This window comes from Liolophura sinensis, chromosome 7 (assembly GCF_032854445.1).
Source record: "Liolophura sinensis isolate JHLJ2023 chromosome 7, CUHK_Ljap_v2, whole genome shotgun sequence".
Taxonomy (NCBI): Eukaryota; Metazoa; Mollusca; class Polyplacophora; order Chitonida; family Chitonidae; genus Liolophura; species Liolophura sinensis.
In genome coordinates, this window is record NC_088301.1 from 41,559,195 (window position 1) to 41,576,368 (window position 17,174).

Consider the following 17,174-nt stretch of genomic DNA (forward strand, 5'->3'; position numbering starts at 1 on the left):
ATACCCAATTATCAGTTAAGTCTTACATGTACGATAAAATTTAGCTCCCACTGGTTCGAAACCCCTGCCAGACAATCGCCCAGCCGGACAAAAACCCCACCAGATGAAAGAAGTGATCAGTGAAACATAATTATGATATAATGTCGTAGTTTGCATGTTTGCGAAATTTTAAACTTTTCCCAGAAATGACATTTCAGATTCATATGATAAGAAATTATAAAAAAGCAAACATGTTGTGTGTTTGATTACTTTCAAGTGTCGATGAAGAAAGACCTTGTGATATTTGAAACACATTGTACATACCAACATGCTTTAGGCATCGCCAGGAATTTTGTAATGGGGATCGACTGTTCCAGTCAAACAGACGAAAGTGTAAAGGCCTCACTGACAAAAAAAAAGTACTTAAAACCTTGAAAATTGTATCATATTTTTTCACAAATTTTTATACTGCAACTATTACACAAAATAAATCATTCTAATGTTATGATATGTCATGTCTTCCAAGAGCATGCAATACATATATAGGGGACCCCACATCTTATTGACTGTAGCAAAATTAAATGTGGATATTGTACCGGTAGGCCTTTTTAATGAATTTTTATTTTAATGAGTTGATAGTTGGAAATGACAAATTCCAAGGGAAATATTTCTTCATATTAGTGTAAGTGTATAAAGCAATAAAATGCTCGTAGGTCTATCCATTCAACCTGGCCTAGGCCAGGGATTCATGTACCTGAGATATGGCGCTGTTTGTTGCTTCCCTTTGCATAGTGATCTTTAATGTTAGGAGGTACATAAAGGTAAAGAGAAGAAAGCATTTTTTCCGGCAACACAGTTGACAGCGAAATGGAGTTTGACATTCAACTATCTTGCAGTTGTTTGATTTGTGTTTGTCTGGTATGTCACCATTTCGTCCTCTTTGCTCTTTCATTTTGGTAGTGGGGAAAAGCTGAGAAAACTATCATTTGAATGTCAACTCGAAAACACTAAGGCTACTCTCTCCTGAGAAAGCTTCGGCTCCATTGTATTTGTAGGCCTACGTAGGCCTACTGTGGGCCTTGCCAATTCAAAATATGTAGGCCGGCGGGCGTACGAGTATTTCGGCTTATTTTCGTGTTACACATGCGATTGTGGATTCTCTTATATATACATTGAACACATATCTCTTAAAACTTTTGATTCGAATTACAATACACTTATACTCTTACTTATAGATACTGTGCATACGACTTGCTATATTATTGGACGGGGCCTTTATAGGTAAAAGGTCCACCCCCCACCCCCCTCCCCTCACCCCCACCACACACACACCATCACCACCACACCCACACACCACCACCACCACCATTGTGTTTCGGTTTTCAGAAAGTCTGACCATGTCACTTAATTGACTCTCATCTTTTGCGGTATACAGATTGAAGTCTGCACTATGCATCATTTTGAAAATATTCTGAAAGCTTACGATTATGCAGAAACATCAGAGTCACCAGCTTAGGAGAACCTATCACATAACAAAAATGGCAAATAACATCACAATCGGCTAGGCTAGGCTGGCTACACTGTTGTTTCCATATAATCGTAGGCTTTCTATAATTGCTAACAAAAACTTTAAAATGGCCACGATAAGAATGACAGTAAATTCAGTGACGTGCTAAGACATTCGGATTATCAAACCACTCGAGTGGCATGATACTGCCTGTTCACCTGGCCAGGCTTGAACAATATCTGCACACCAGATTTATTGCAACTAAGCATTCAGAGAGGAACCCGGCAGACTTGGGCAGTGGGCTCACAGGAATTCCTCAGTCCAATATAGCAAGTCACTCTTCCCCAGGAATCAGTGTGAGCCCCCCAGCGCAAACTTTTGAATTACCTCACTCTTCAGGTGGCAAACTAAGGTTTATCTATCGGCAGGGTGAAGCAGGATGTTGAGCAATGGTTTGCATTCCAGATTTAGCCTGCGTAAGCATTCAGAGAGAAAACTGATGAACTTCTTGAGAGAAGAGCCAACATCTATAACAGACCCAGTCTAGCACAGAAGTTGCTATAGACACACAGTATCTGTATAATGCTATCCATTCAGTGCTCCGTTTTCAGTTCATGCAGAGTATTTTTCAAAAAATGTATGGCACACTATATTTAATCCATGGTGACTGAATATTTAACAGGAGAGTCCCTGGCTTGGTTGGTTAGTGCACTAGCATAGCCTAATGACCCAGGAGCCTCTCACCATTGTGGTCGCTGTGAGTTCAAGTCCAGCTCATGCTGGCTTTCTCTCCAGCTGTACATGGGAAGGTCTGCCAGTAACCTGCGGATGGTTGTGGGTTTCCCCCAGGCTCTGCCAGGCTTTCTCCCACCACAATGCCGGCCGCCGTTGCATAAGTGAAATATTCTTGTGTATGGTGTAAAACACCAATCAAATAAATAAATCAATGAATACTTAACACACCATGTTTAGTGGTCCATGGGATGACAGGCTCATTGAAATTGCTGTCCTGTAACACCCCTCATTCAGGTGCCACCTGCTATTATCTGACCGTAAATGGGCCTGCACATGGACCACTAAATTATATCCAAAACACCTTGCATACCAGTGTCAGTAATTATGTAATACATCCCTGTATTTTTTTTTTTTTTTTTTATTTGCAGACATCTTGAAGGTCTGGCTCTGTCCCGGACAATGATGGTTTAAGAACAGGAAGGAAGCCATGATAGCTGATGATTATGATTTTGTAAAGACCATAGGAAAGGGAAAATATGGAGAGGTCTGGCAGGTCATCCAAAAAACAACTAAGAAATTGGTATGAGGCATTTAATTTTTACATCATATTAGCATAGCAAAATATTCTCTGCTTCTACACTGTATGATATCAAAGGTAAGATATTTATTTGGTGAAATCTGAAGTGCAAAAAGAAAATTCTTGAAATTTCCAATGAAGTCTTATGACATGCATATCATACTTTAAAGCATGATTTAACCTTACATGAATTTCATACCCAGATATTTCATGTTCAGACTTCCTTGTGGACTTATACATGTTTGTTAGGAAACACTAAGCATGTATAGTGATGACATCATGACCTAAAAATACTTATCACACCTGATTTTGCGCAGTTTGCTGTGAAGAAGCTGGAGCTGCTGGGACAGACAGAAGAGGAGCATGGAACACTGCGGCGAGAGGCTGAGCTGTTGTCAAATCTGTCACATCCTAATATTGTGGCTTGTCATGGTGTGTTTGAGGTAGAGGGTAGCCATCTTTGTATTGTAATGCATTACTGTGATGGTGGGGACCTCCATACACGCCTTCAGCAGCAGGAAGGAGAATTAATTCAGGAGGACCAGGTCATGGAGTGGTTCATTCAAGTCTGTATGGCCATTCAGGTGAAGATCAAATGAAATTAGTTTGTGGTTTAAAAAAAAACACACACACATGCTCACACACAACTGTCAAGAGAGTTGACTTAAGCACTTCATGGTGTCTAGTAATTTAGCTTGGTACAAATTAGTTAGTGATGTAAAACCTCTTGCTTTATTATTGCGAGTTCTTACATGATCCACAAGTAACTTAATACAGGGCTATCAGCAACCATTAGCTTAATGCCACAAAAAATACTGATTTAGCTCACCTGCATGACATGATTTGATTGTGGTGTCACTCTTTATATCAGTGTTTGTTTCCACTTTCCCTTTACAGTACCTTCATGGCCACACATTCTTCACCGAGATCTGAAAACACAGAATATATTTTTGACACAAACAAAATTTGTCAAACTAGGGGATTTTGGTATTGCCAGGTAGGTTAACAAAAAAAAAACAATACTCAGTGAGTGTTGTATATTTGATATAAGAGGCAGTGTGTAAATTATTTTCAGTCCAAGTCAGTGATAAACTGTGTGATGATTTATTGATATGAACATGTATATGATACTCAAATACATGTGGTATCATCATTTCAGGGCTCTCCAAAATGGTTGTGATATGGCAGAAACGTTCATTGGAACTCCCTAATTATATGAGCCCAGAACTGTTTGCCAACAAACCATATAACAGTAAGGTGTGTACTTGTTTTATTTTCCCAGAAGAAATTCATCTTTGAATGTTAATCTGTGAGATGATCACATATAAAAGTGTTAATGAGTTACAGCTCGAATCAAAGTGTGTCTGCTTTTTTTTACACAAATTTTATTATTTAAATCATGTTATTAGATAGTTAGGTAAATAATTTCTAATGTTATTACATGCAAATATGTATGTTCTAGTTAATGTTTCTAAAAAGATGATAATTTTATTTTACCTCTCCAGACTGACATGTGGTCCCTTGGTTGCTGTCTCCATGAGATGATGACGCTTAAATATGCCTTCACAGCCTCCAGCCTGCCTGCCTTAATGAAAATCATCACCAAAGGACAGGTACTTGTATACTCACCCACATCTCTTGATAATAAAACTTCTTAATTATCTAGGTTACCGAGTTTAAGTTGCTTGCTGTTCCAGTCTAAATGTCGGTTGTTAAGAAAAAATCCATCAATACAACCAGTTTGGTGGTGTTCTTCAGAATGTTTTATATATTGTATTTGATTAAAAAATTTTAGTAGCTTTTTTTGATCTTAGGCTGTGCAAGTTGTTCCAAGATTATGAGTATTTTGTAATATTTTTAGATTCCTGCACTTCCTAAAGAATACAGCAAAGATATAATGGTGCTATGTAAACAGCTCTTGAACCCAAAACCTTCACAACGACCTTCTGCTAACAAAGTGCTAAAGATGCCATTTGTTGTCTCACACATCCAACGATTCTGTAGAGAAAACAGGTATGTGATGAAAAATATGTTGTTTACTTTATCTTAAATGCACGAAAGCTGTATTCATATCTTATAGGTATTCTGTGCAACTACCATAACTCTTGTTAAGCTTAATTGATTGTTGTTAAAACTGTATCCCATGATTCCTTACAACTGGTTGTGACTGATAACTAAACAATGCTGGAGTGGAGCAGAAAGGGAAGACCTCTTTCCTACCATGGACATAAAATGGAACATGTTCATGTTGTTTCAGGAATGCATCAAATGGAAATAAAGAAACCGTAGTGATTCAACCTGAAGTCAAGGAAACGCAAAAACAGGAAGAATGTGGGCAAGTTGTTCAAGACATTGCAGGGATAGCTGTGGGATGCAAGGCAAAAGTTTGCTCCATGGAGAGGAGACAGGAGCTTCGCAAGGATGAAAACCCTTTGCCAAAAAGTGATAGAGGGAGTGGGACACATGTCAATGGGGACACTAACCTTAGGGTGAGCTTGAGACTGTGCCTTTCTTTGTATTCATGCAAGCACCATTTTGGATGGAATTTTCATGTCTCACATACTATCAGTGAGATCACTATGGAAATCATGTGTGATTGCATCTTTCATTTTGTTACATTTACAAAAGTTGATAACATCACTGGCGCTTTTTTTTTATCTCCACACTTTAGTTGAATTCACATATTCCTTTGATAAATTTATTAATTTTAGGTGGAAGACACGTGCACAAAAGTTAAACCGACAACAAAAAAGAAACGCTTTCTCAAGGACAGAGCTTTGGCCTGCCATCCTGAAGGGAAGAGTGCTCCTCCAACTAGACCCCCACCAATAAAGGTTGGTCTCCTGTGGAATCTGTTGTTAGATGAGGTATCTTTGATGTCTTTCATTGTTCAAACAGGATATGATTTCTGTGAAATACATTTTGCTACCTGGGCTTTGATATGTCATTTGTGGAATTAGTCATTCAGATAGAACATACCCTTAATTTGTCCTTATATAATTATGTCATAATAGAATTGTGTACTATTTGTCACTTAACCAGTATTGTTTTCAAAGGGTTTTCTGGCCAAGTTTGGAAAAATAATTAAAATTCAGCATTTCTTACTGTTAAAAGCACTAACTCAATGTTTCGTCCTTACAAAAGGCGAGAGTAACACACCTCGACATTCACGGTACATGTACTTGTAGATTCATTGTTTTGCTTTAAACCAGAAATGTGAAATGTGTTCAATACAACCAGCAGTCTCTCTGAATCCTGATGTCCACTAGATAGTTTTGATTTTTGTATTACATGTATGATCACATTTCACTGAAACTGTTTTAGTGTTTGCTTGTTGCTCCAAAGATCTCTGTAAAACATATTTTTCTTCAGTTTTTTAATATCAAAACAAAAAATGTTTTGCTGCACCCAGATGTTCATACTGTCTTAGCAGTTAAACCGAGTACGGTATAACTTTAGCCCAGTTGGTTTTATATCAGAACAAGACTAATATTAAGATTTAAGCCTTTTAATACACTTTTGAACAACTGGTCCCTGTTGACCTCTAATTTGTTTGATTGGCTATCATTATAAAGTTGCTCTTAAATACTCATTTTGATGCACCTAAAATAGTGTGGGACAACATTGAAGGAGATGAACCTGTTGCAGACATCTCTCTAGGAAACATTCACAGTATGTGATTTGTTTTGGGCAATGATGCAGGATAAGCAGAGTCTCACAGTACCATGAAAGCTTCAAAGCTTACAACAGTAACATTGTCATCAAAATTTTATCATTCTGTTGAGAAGCTTGTACAGTGTACAGCTTGACAGACCACCCCAATATTGTAAAATTAGGAATTGACCATTATTTTAGAAAAAAATACAGTGTATCAAAACAATTGTTGAAAGTGCATTTTATGAAAAAAATGTTTCATTGAGCATGAAGAGGAAACTTCTTGGAAAGTGCTATTAGAATGTCTGTAGAAGGTGTCTTATTCAGATGTACATCTGTTAAGATAAAGTAGGAAGTTGTTTCACTGCTCCATATGTATGTTTCTTGTATATGGCGATATCCAGCCTCGGAGCAAGAGCCAATAAAGCCTCGGCCACTGCCTATTCCACCAATCAGCGCCTTGGGAGAACCTGTCCACAGGAAGGAGGTCCGACGAGTTCCAAGGGCTATGACAGATCTGCTGTCAGATTCAAGCTGTGGGAGTCAGCGGCAGGGATCATCAACATCAGCCTCAAGCCTTGAGGAGTCGCGTTTTGATGCCGAGGAAGAGGATAGGGCTTTAACTACAGCAGGGTAAATGGCATCTCGGAATGGAATCTCAGGACATTTCTGGGTTGGCATGTCTACCCTAAGCATCTGGTGTCTTTATTTCCCATCATTCATTTATTAATACTCTGGTATAGCGTTCATTAAGTTTTGATCCTAATCCTTTTGATCCTGATCCGAATAATAAAATTTGCTTCATATGAAGTTCTGAGCATCTTAAAAGGATTTGAAGATGGAATTCATGGGTGACATTAAATAACTCCTCCTTTTCCTTTCAGAACAGCATAAATTGCAAGGCTCGTCGGAAAAGACGAGAGAAAAATTTAATGGCAATGTCATCTTGTAAGTTTTTTTTACATTTGTTGTACTGTTAATGCAGCTTGTATGAAATGCAGTTTTTGTGTGAAATCCAGCAGATTTAAATAGTACAGGCTATGATTGTTAGATTTTAGTGCTTCTTCATTTTTAAGTTGTAATAATTAATAAGTTTAAGTGTATTGAATGTTACAAATGCAAATTGGATAAATTTTTATCTTTGAGCTGACCTGCCATACTTTTGGACACACTGTTTCATTCCATGGTTCATGGTATAATGAGCTTGCTGAATGGGTGTGTTTTTGCCGTGATGGTTTTCTTGTTTATGACTTTTTTTCTCAGCCATAGAAATGATTCGGCTTCAAGGTGTGCCTGAACAATGAGAGAATCTCCTCCACAGACATTGCAGGTAATCTCATGTTACATGTAAAAGCAGCCCTAAAGACAGAACTGAGTGTGTAATGTATGCTCTTAAAATGTATGTTAGATGAAAGTGTAATGTACATACATGCTGTTGGAAGTGAGCCAATACATGGAATTGAAGTGTAGCTATGTAGGGAAGTGTGTAATCTATGTCCCTAATACATGGTGAGGGAAGTGTTTAATCTATGTCTAATACATGGGATTGAAGTGTAGCTATGTAGGGAAGTGTGTAATCTATGTCCTAATACATGAGATTGAAGTGCAGCTATGTAAGGAAGTGTGTAATCTATGTCCTAATACATGGGAGGAAGTGTTTAATCTATGTCTTAATTACATGGGATTGAAGTGTAGCTATGTAAGGGAAGTGTGTATGACTTAATACATGGGATTGAAGTGTAGTTCTGTAGGGAAGTGTGTAATCTATGTCCTAATACATGAGATTGAAGTGCAGCTATGTAAGGAGTGTGTAATTTATGTGCTAGAACATGGGATAGAAGTGTAGTCATGTACGGAAGTGTGCATTGTGTGCCATAATGCATTGGATGGAAGTGTATCTACTAGTATGTAGTGAAGTGGACTGTGTGAGTTCCCCTAACATCAGATTAATTGCACCCATTTAGTGCAGGGTGTAATATGCCAAAAGCACATCCATGTAGTGAAGCATGTAATGTGTCCCTTGCATCAAATTAAGTGTAGTCCCATGGTTACATGGTTACATCATTTGAAAATCAAGCCGTTATTTATTATGTAAATATGCCATTATAGTTGACTTACCATTTCAGACATCTGGACCACAGACCATCCCAAGCCTTACTGTCAGTTATGATTCCGATGAGCCAAGGCATAGCCATCCAGTATTTCGAAATGAAGACAAGAAAATGTAACTACTGTTTAAACTGCTTAATGACTTAATGAAAATCTAAAAATGAGACTTTGTTGGTTTCACAGTTTTAACAATAATCTATAAATCCAATGCTACACAGAATGTCAATTGAATGTTTACCTGTATGCCTTTTTCTATCAATCTTTGTATTTTTTTCCCTCTCACTTCTTATTCCAGAATGGACAAAGAAATGAAGGAGAGCACTGATATGACATCAGTGATTGGGCTGTTTAACAAAAACATAATCTCAGAAAACGGCAACATGACACCTGTCAGTGGATCCAGGTATCAGACTCATTTCGCTACAGCCCATGGTGATGGAAAACATGGGACCACGTATAATAGTGTGACCGAGAACAAAAATGATTGGCTTGGTAAGTACATCACAGTGTATGAAAAGAAACTTGACTTTTTTGGACCACAAAATTAGATGGTCTGACATGTTTTATACACACACACAGAAGTGAAATGAGAATTTCCTTCACTAACATCAGAAATATGTGGGTTAGTGCAGTACACGTACATATAGACCACAGAATGTGAAATTGACTTCTTTGGGGACAAATGTTTGTAAACATATTTAAATTTTTTATACCTTTTATAACAATCTGCCGTTGGGCTACATGTATATGAAAGTCATGATTTAGTTCAATAACACACAGCAAACTTTGAAAATCCAGTACCTAGAAGAATGTGCTGTGACTTTAGCACATGAAGACTTATATGAGACAGAATAGTTGAGTGGGGTTTTTATTCTTCAGTTGAGAATTCTCAAAGTGTTCCAGACCAGATATGATCTTTAATGGGCCCTTGATTGCCTTTGTTCAGTGGTCTTGCCATAGTTTGGTCCCATGGGTTTGGCTACTTTAGTGAAGAAGTTTGTCAAGTACATTTTGGGGTTCAGGTATTTCAACCCACAGTCCTGACTGTAAAATATTTATAACTTAAATAATATATTGAAGTAAGATTTTCTTGAGAGCTGAAAATCTTACATCTTACATAGCTGAAATTCTTAAACCATGAATTAATTAAATAAATGCTCTTCAGTGTGGCTATTTTTTTTTTGTTTTTTTTTTGTTTCTGGAAGGTGAACCACCTGATATCCACAAGACAAAGAGAGCACAATACCAGGCATTAAAAGAGTAAGTGACCATTAGCATTACTTGGAAATGTTACTGTTCATGTTCAGCCATTCCTTATTCATTAAATTGCTCTGAAGGATCAGGTGTTTCTGCATGGAGAAACGGACATGTAAAAGTCTGTCTCTTAATCAACTTTATTTATGATCTGATATTACTTGTGCACTATAAATACAGGTGTTGAAGACAGATGTGTACATAAATTGATTCACACTGCTTGCTCACTCAGCCTATGCCCTTTGACCAGATAGTGTATGTATTGGCCTCGTTATTACTCCTGCCACTAAGGAAATAAGCCTAGGTAATTTGAAACTGTTACTACTAACTCATCGGCATAACTCCTACATAAGGCGACCTTGTATTACAGATTTCACAAGCGACTTTATAGGGTTGTTCTTTGTTTCCATTGGTCGAGAGATGGTCACATCGTATCCTGCAAAACATCATGTACAACAATCATGCCCCCAAGAAATGCAGTGTCAGGCTGACAAAGTAATATTCCATGTTCACGAGGCAATATCCAATGATCTCGTGCTAATATCCAACAATCACGTGCGTTTATTCCATGGCAGTTATCTACCTTTGTTTGCTCTCCGACATCTGCTTGTTCTTAAAGTAAATCAAGGGTTTAAGGTTATAGCTCCGTTATCGACATACAAATCCAACGATTTAAACAGAGCCTGAAAAGGTACACTGTTTTTTTTTGTTTTTTTTTTCAGTATAATGAAACATATGTTGCATGTTGTGGATATGAGGAATTGTCAGCTCTCAACAAGTGATATTCCACTTTGGCTTCGCCCTCATTGCCCTCGATCTGACAGTTGCTCATATCACATCCCACAGGATGCACTATCTGTATATTATGTGACAGTGCTATTATTTTTCTCGTTGGCAGTGATTGCACAAATGCAATTGGTCCCACCATGTTACATCAGGCATGTCAGATATTAGAATCTGAGTCAGAAGAAACCTGGCAGGTATGTTTGTTATGCATAAAATACTATAGTTTTAGAAATCTTCAAGTCCTTGTTTTAGAGACATAATATGAATGTAAAAAAAAAAAAATCCAAAGTTTCATAATGACATGTCTGACATAATGTTAATAATCAGAGATACTTATTTAGTGTATCTGTCAAGGTATTAGCAGAATGATACAAATATGGTGGCAATAGTTTTCACAGTAGAATTTAAATCTCACAAGTTTTCCTGAGATTAGAATTTCTTTTTTCTTATTAGGTCCTCAAGTTGTTGAAAATCCAGTGGATATAAAGTTGTTGTTTTTTTTCTTCGTTTGTTTTAGATGAAACTCATGGATTTGTTGGGGCCACAAATATATGAGGAATACGCCTTGAAAATATGGCAGCTTAATTTTTTGAAAGGCAACATGAGTTCTGTGTTACAATTCTGTGATTTTGCAAATGATCATTGATCATGCCTTGTGAAGAGGTACTTTGTGGTTAAAAGCCTTAAATTGTCATGATAGTTCCCATTCCACTCCTGTATATCCTCAGAATTGTATTAAGTTTGTAAATATCTGGTCTTAATAGAAAATTTAGTTGCTGTATCTGATGCTATCTGATATGGATGGCACAGTTCATCCAAGATGAAAAATATTTTGGGCATATGTGGTATGAGAGAATGTATGTATGTGTTATTTATTTTGTTACATAATGTGCAAGGTTAAGAATGTGTGGACGTGCAACATTTATTTATCATGCCAAAACTTTAATTTTGTTCAAGCACTCACAGATAAAACTACTTGAAGAAACATATGTTCTTATTTCTAAGGATGAAAGATAATTACAGAACAATTGAATTCCATGTACTGCTTGATGTGTATCTAGAGGAGTCTCAATGCCCAGTTTCATGAAATGCACTTAACTACATAACCCCTTAACTTCCAAGACAAAGTATGTTGTAGAGATATAAAGTGCACCAAACTAAGGGCTACTTATCACTGCATATGTTTCATGAAACCCACCTTAAATAGGTCAAGACCATGAGCCTCAGTTGTGAACCTCAGGAACTAGCAAACTGCATTATGTATTAATGAGATCAGTCTTTGAATAAATTTGATTAATAAATAAGCAGATGAATAAGTAGATTCTGTTCTGAGGAAATGCATACCGTGTGTATTTGACCTAAATTTTGTGCTTAAAAAATCATTTTTAAAGGTCATGAAAGAACACTCTGGTGCTGGAACTAGCATTTTTCCGTAAGAATATCCTATCCTACCTATCCCACATCAAAACACATTTCTATGGTTAGTAGAACTTTCAGAATCCGGAAAAACAGGTGATTTAGTTCGTGGACAAACATTTAGGTCTAGTTACTGTACCTCGGTGGTGTTTCAGCTGAAACTGTGTTCATGTATCTATGCAAATTTAGTGTACTGATATATGTATATACATATGTATTTATACTGAAATTCTCATTGAACCTGTCTATACAACTTACCAAGATTTTTTTTATTAATTCATTAGAAAGTAATGTGTCAAGAAATTTAGTTTATTTATTTGATTGGTGTTTGACACTATACTCAAGAATTGTTTTCTTATGTGAACGTGTGCAGGTTTATGGGTGGAGGAAACCGAAGAGCACGAAGTAAACCACCAACCTTTCCTAAGTACCTCAAAAACTTCCAAACGGAAATTTGTAGCCAACACAGCAAGAGCTGGATTCGAACGGCTGCACCATTGGTCTAGGAACTTCATTTACAATGAATCAGCGCTTTAACATCTACATCTGTATCCCTTTAAATTGCCCTTTAGCGACTCCATCTTTTTGGTGCCCAGAGTGGATGTCATGACCTCAAAACTTTGTACAGTTTGTTTGAATTACCACGCCCTGTGGGGTGTTACCTGAATATTACGCCCACCTGGCCCCAGTTATTTAAAACGTCTGAACACTTAATACTCGACTTAACTTTAAACCAAGTCTTCAGTTTTGTACTTGGCCAAAAAATAATTGTGTAAAAATGTATTAAATTTGAACTAAATCTTCTGATGTTCTGCTTAGTTTGTGTACAAATATCTTGGTTGTTGGGTTTTGCTAAAATCGTAAATATGTGTAACATGACTTGATGTCGGTGTTTACTATTAGCTAATACACCTTTTGAACAACCAGACCAAGTTATTTATATGAACATGCAGTGGGAAAATATATTTTCTCTCGGACTTCTCTACAAATTGGGAACCTGCGCAAAATGCAGTTCGCCCCCCCGAATGTGTTCTCATGAAACACCATCCAAAACAGATGCCTGCTTTTCATTTGCATTAGGCAAATTAAATGTAAAAGTCACGTTTAGATCCTCGGGGATATAATCATCAGCATGTTCGTCTGTAACATGTAACCATTTCTTGTAAAAGTTTCTACTGCAATTTTTACAGGATTTTCGTGGACATGATAAGATTGATATACGGATAGGATTGTGCTGCTTGGGTCAGTTTCATCAATTTTCACCGTTTCAATGTGTAATATAGATTTTATGGACAAGAAATGCTTGTGAACGCAACGTCTCTTGCGGTTTTTAACGCATTTTCGTGAACTCTGCAAATCTGCACGTGTACATAATTGAAGATAGAATTAGTGAGGAGGACCGTGTATTGTTTGTCATAACTGAAGCAAAGAGAGGTGAATATACATAAAACTTCGGGCGCATGAAGAGTATGCAGAAAAACTTACTGTTTCATTTGAGTTTAAAATTATATTTATCGAGGTCTTTAATTCTGTGGAGCATCAGTTTCCTATTCATGGATTGGAATGGTTTTTGATGGTATCCCGTAATGGTCCTAAACATATAACATCGCGGTGCTGAAACAATCGTTTGCTGTCCTAAAACGAAATTGTCTTTGGAACTGCTTCGAGTAGCTCATAACTGGTATGCTAAGTGTGTCGCCTACAGATGTGTATGCCTACAGATAAATGTGTACAAGTTATACATGGTTTGTTAGTGTAAGTGGAAATGTATTTGATTTCAGTTTCTTTGCTTTGTCTCTGGTGTTTCTGTTTATAGTGGGCCTTTCCTCTCTGACTTTTATGATCACTAGATTGAGACGTTTGCAGAAAAGCAACAGGAACAAGAAAGATCCTAGCGAATGCCTGACTGTACTCGGAGCTGCAGGTTCACGTTTGTCGCGAAGACACCATGTCTTTCCAGTCGTAAACCGACAGAATTAACGAAAGTTTCCTTTAAATTCATACATTTATTTCTATCCGGTGACATAATAAAGAAAACAAATAGGCATAATAATATGAGGGTAGTGGTGGTGTAAGTGACAACAAATCGGCATGAAATTCATCTGAGGCGAAATCAATCTTCAGCACTAGATTTGCATGTTATCAGATAGACTCGGATTCACATGTCAATTAACTTCCAGTTATAAGCGGAATTACACAGTACACGTGCCAACTTGCTGCGTATTCGTCCGATTAGCACGTGTGATCCATATATCCCTATCCCGCTATACAAAGCAGGACAACACAGGTACATTGTTCCCAGTAATGACCACTGTACTGTTGTAAGGCATATGTTGTTAAAATAAATAACAGTTTATAGCTGCATTTTACATTTATTTACAACTGTATACATGGTTCAGTTCTGCAGCTTCTATCTCAATAACTCTAAAACATCATGGAGATGACGCACTAAGGTGATATAATTAAGACATAACATAACACCACTCCTTTTCACACTCACGTTCATGCTTAACACATTGCTATTCTATCTATTTGATGGTATCGAGGTTATGATTATTAATGATTTGGTAGTTGGCAGTTCACGATTTGGGAGAAATGTTAGTCGTTTCATGATCTTCCGTAATCCGTCGGTTGTCGGTGGCAGAAGTGGGATGTAATGTGGTTTTGGCAGCGAAGAAGGTCCTCTGGCTGCTTGGCACCGTAACTGTCTTTGGTGTGCTTGTTTCAGTGTCTGATACATGGAGCGGTACGTGTGGTGAGGTCAGATAATTAGGCGTTGTGACACCTTCCAGCGGCCTCAAACTCAGGCCTGACACGGCTCTGGAAGTTGTTGCATGTTCGCTCCGGGAGTCCCAAGATGTCATATCCTCATCTTCCTCAGCAATTACAGAAACTGTGGGAGTTAAGTGGCCGCCTAACTTCTGTTCGTGTGCGCGAGAACCTTCGCTCTGATACTGACCAGGCGATGAGAGAGATGATAAATCAGATGTAAATACTACATAAGGTATTGTTGCATCATCACTCGATGACGGTATTTCTTGCATGCTGCCGTATTCGCTCTCAGAAATGTAGGTGACCGAAGTGTTAGAGATATGACTGATTTCCACCACGCAATCCAAAGGTGGAGGTGGAGGAGACAGTGGTGGTGGAGGTAGAAGGCGCCCTGAAACAGAAAAGTACATGTATTTCTTTGCTGTGGTATACAGATAGAAAGAATCCGGTGTAACACAAAATATGTAAGATTATTTTAGTTAAGGATCATAGATTTACCAATCATGAATGGGTATGTGTACTACACGGTTCATTAACGCAACTGAACTACATAAAGCAGCCGCCACAATGCCTGTAATTTGGTACGGTAATTGATTAACTATAGCGAACATTCATGAATACGAATACTGTTTTAAATACCTGAAAGACTGAATATTTTGTTGGATGGGTATCTGCTTGAATTTATGAGATTGCTTCTAGGCACTGGCTGCCTGGTACTCCCGTGTTCTACGTCAGCGTCACACTGAAACTTGCGGTTGAACATTACATGTAGGCAAAAGCCTAAGATTGCCATAACGCCCACCGACATACTGCCCGCAATAATTATACTGGCCAATTGTCCAGGTCTGAAAATAAGCAAAACAATATTTTACATCAAACGACAGAGGGACTTACAGCAATGATCAATGATTCATTCAATTCTAATCCAACTTAGCGTCTGTAAACGCACCCGCACCTTTTGGGAAACTTTCTATCGATACCATTTGGGACATTATACAACTGTAATAGCCGTCGCTTTCGTCTGTTTTGGATTTTGCTTCCCCTCCAACGTACGCTCCTACTACAAGGCTACAGTTCTAGAATTTGCATCGCAAAACATATCCCTCGGGGTTTGAGATGTTGGGGGGCTTCTTCCCCTCCTTTTTTTCGGAAACGTTAGCTTAAACCACAACTAAGATATGTCATTTTTTATTCAGGTACGAACAGATTCAGTACGTTTTCTTTATTATGTCGCGCCAACGTTAGGAAATAGACTACATTGTAAGGTAAACGTCGGCGCCGGATGAGATCGGCCTCCCGGCCTTTCAAGTGAAGCCTCCCTGTGTTATGGTCTATCCGATCACAGCATCTATGTTGCTAAGCACGACACAGACGCACATTTTGTACAATGTACGAATATTTACGGTCTGTCCAACATGGACACATTTACGTTACAACCTTGACAAGACATTCTTTTGCGCTGCATATGGTCTGTATGTCACGTAGATGACTAAAGTAGCAACCGGATGTCACACTAAAGAGCCGCATGACATATGGCATGCATGCATATGAAACGCCTGCGTGTTACACACAGGGCCCGCACGGCAGGAGCGTATTTCAAACACACAAACCGAATACCGCACGGGGGAAAGACATGACATGAAACAGCAGCGTAGGAGCGACGTGTGAATTGTGTCACATATAGCAACCACATGTCACATAAAGGAACCACACGTCACTTGTAGGAGTCGCATGGCGTCCACCTCCAAGTCGAGGGCTTTGGGTCAATCCTGGAGCCACACATAAGACATTAAAAGAGGAAACAGAAACTTCCTCGCTTGGCGTTCAGCATTGAGGGAATAGTGGAGCGTTAAACCCCAAGCACTCACTCACTCGCACTTGAAGACGGGAGATCCCGGGATCAAACCGAGGTCAGGTCATACCAGAGATTTTAAAAATGGTATTTGCTGCAGCCTCGCTTGGCGCTCATGCAGCAATGAGCAGAAGGAAACATGACTGGTTGGCTCAGTGTCAGTATAATGTGACCGGGACGGTTATGGTGTCTTCGACATGAGTCTTCAGTGACGACAGCACTTTGGAGGCATGGACTCGTTTGGAGGCGTTATATGTACAAACACAAGATGACTCCTCGTTGTCATGTGACTGAAAAATTGTCAAATACGACGTTAAACCCCCAAGTATACATACATACATACTAGTCTTAAATACTCTGTGCCTTTATTCAACATATATGTACATATATAGTGTTGTGAAATATCCACTTATAAGAGTCTGCCTGTCACACGGACTAGGCAGATATGGACATTCATAAATAAAAACAAATAAGCGAGACTGTAAGCAATCCGGGTGAACGTATGGAATGTCCCATCTGTTTGCAGCAGTTTT

General features: G+C 38.3%; 2 protein-coding genes across 3 annotated transcripts; both read left to right on the forward strand.

Annotated features, from left to right (window-relative positions):
• The first annotated feature begins 795 nt into the window (after window positions 1-795).
• Window positions 796-7,073, forward strand: LOC135470924 (serine/threonine-protein kinase Nek4-like). The gene is made up of 11 exons (XM_064749973.1): window positions 796-897; window positions 2,650-2,801; window positions 3,116-3,382; window positions 3,493-3,496; window positions 3,696-3,785; window positions 3,958-4,055; window positions 4,304-4,411; window positions 4,660-4,811; window positions 5,056-5,287; window positions 5,510-5,632; window positions 6,857-7,073. Exons 2-11 carry the CDS (start codon window positions 2,709-2,711, stop codon window positions 6,875-6,877), a joined length of 1,188 nt encoding a protein of 395 aa, XP_064606043.1. The 5' UTR covers window positions 796-897; window positions 2,650-2,708; the 3' UTR covers window positions 6,878-7,073.
• Window positions 7,074-7,335: 262 nt separating this feature from the next.
• Window positions 7,336-12,785, forward strand: LOC135471558 (uncharacterized). 2 transcript variants are annotated; one of them, XM_064750834.1, is made up of 7 exons: window positions 7,336-7,400; window positions 7,716-7,782; window positions 8,579-8,676; window positions 8,857-9,053; window positions 9,767-9,821; window positions 10,714-10,795; window positions 11,119-12,785. In XM_064750834.1, the coding sequence occupies exons 2-7, from the start codon at window positions 7,753-7,755 to the stop codon at window positions 11,245-11,247; spliced, it is 591 nt and encodes a 196-aa protein (XP_064606904.1). In that variant the 5' UTR covers window positions 7,336-7,400; window positions 7,716-7,752; the 3' UTR covers window positions 11,248-12,785. The 2 variants fall into 2 exon arrangements, with proteins under 2 accessions (XP_064606904.1, XP_064606905.1); XM_064750835.1 differs by lacking the exon at window positions 7,336-7,400 and having other exon boundaries at window positions 7,645-7,782.
• Window positions 12,786-17,174: the final 4,389 nt, after the last annotated feature.

Coding starts and splice junctions, on each gene's coding strand:
- LOC135470924 (XM_064749973.1), top strand. CDS start 2,709: ATGATAGCTGATGATTATGATTTTGTAAAGACCATAGGAAAGGGAAAA. Junction 3,786..3,957: donor TGTCAAACTAGGGGATTTTG/GTATTGCCAGGT, acceptor TCATCATTTCAG/GGCTCTCCAAAATGGTTGTG. Junction 5,633..6,856: donor CTAGACCCCCACCAATAAAG/GTTGGTCTCCTG, acceptor GGCGATATCCAG/CCTCGGAGCAAGAGCCAATA.
- LOC135471558 (XM_064750834.1), top strand. CDS start 7,753: ATGAGAGAATCTCCTCCACAGACATTGCAG. Junction 9,822..10,713: donor CAATACCAGGCATTAAAAGA/GTAAGTGACCAT, acceptor TCTCGTTGGCAG/TGATTGCACAAATGCAATTG. Junction 10,796..11,118: donor AGTCAGAAGAAACCTGGCAG/GTATGTTTGTTA, acceptor CGTTTGTTTTAG/ATGAAACTCATGGATTTGTT.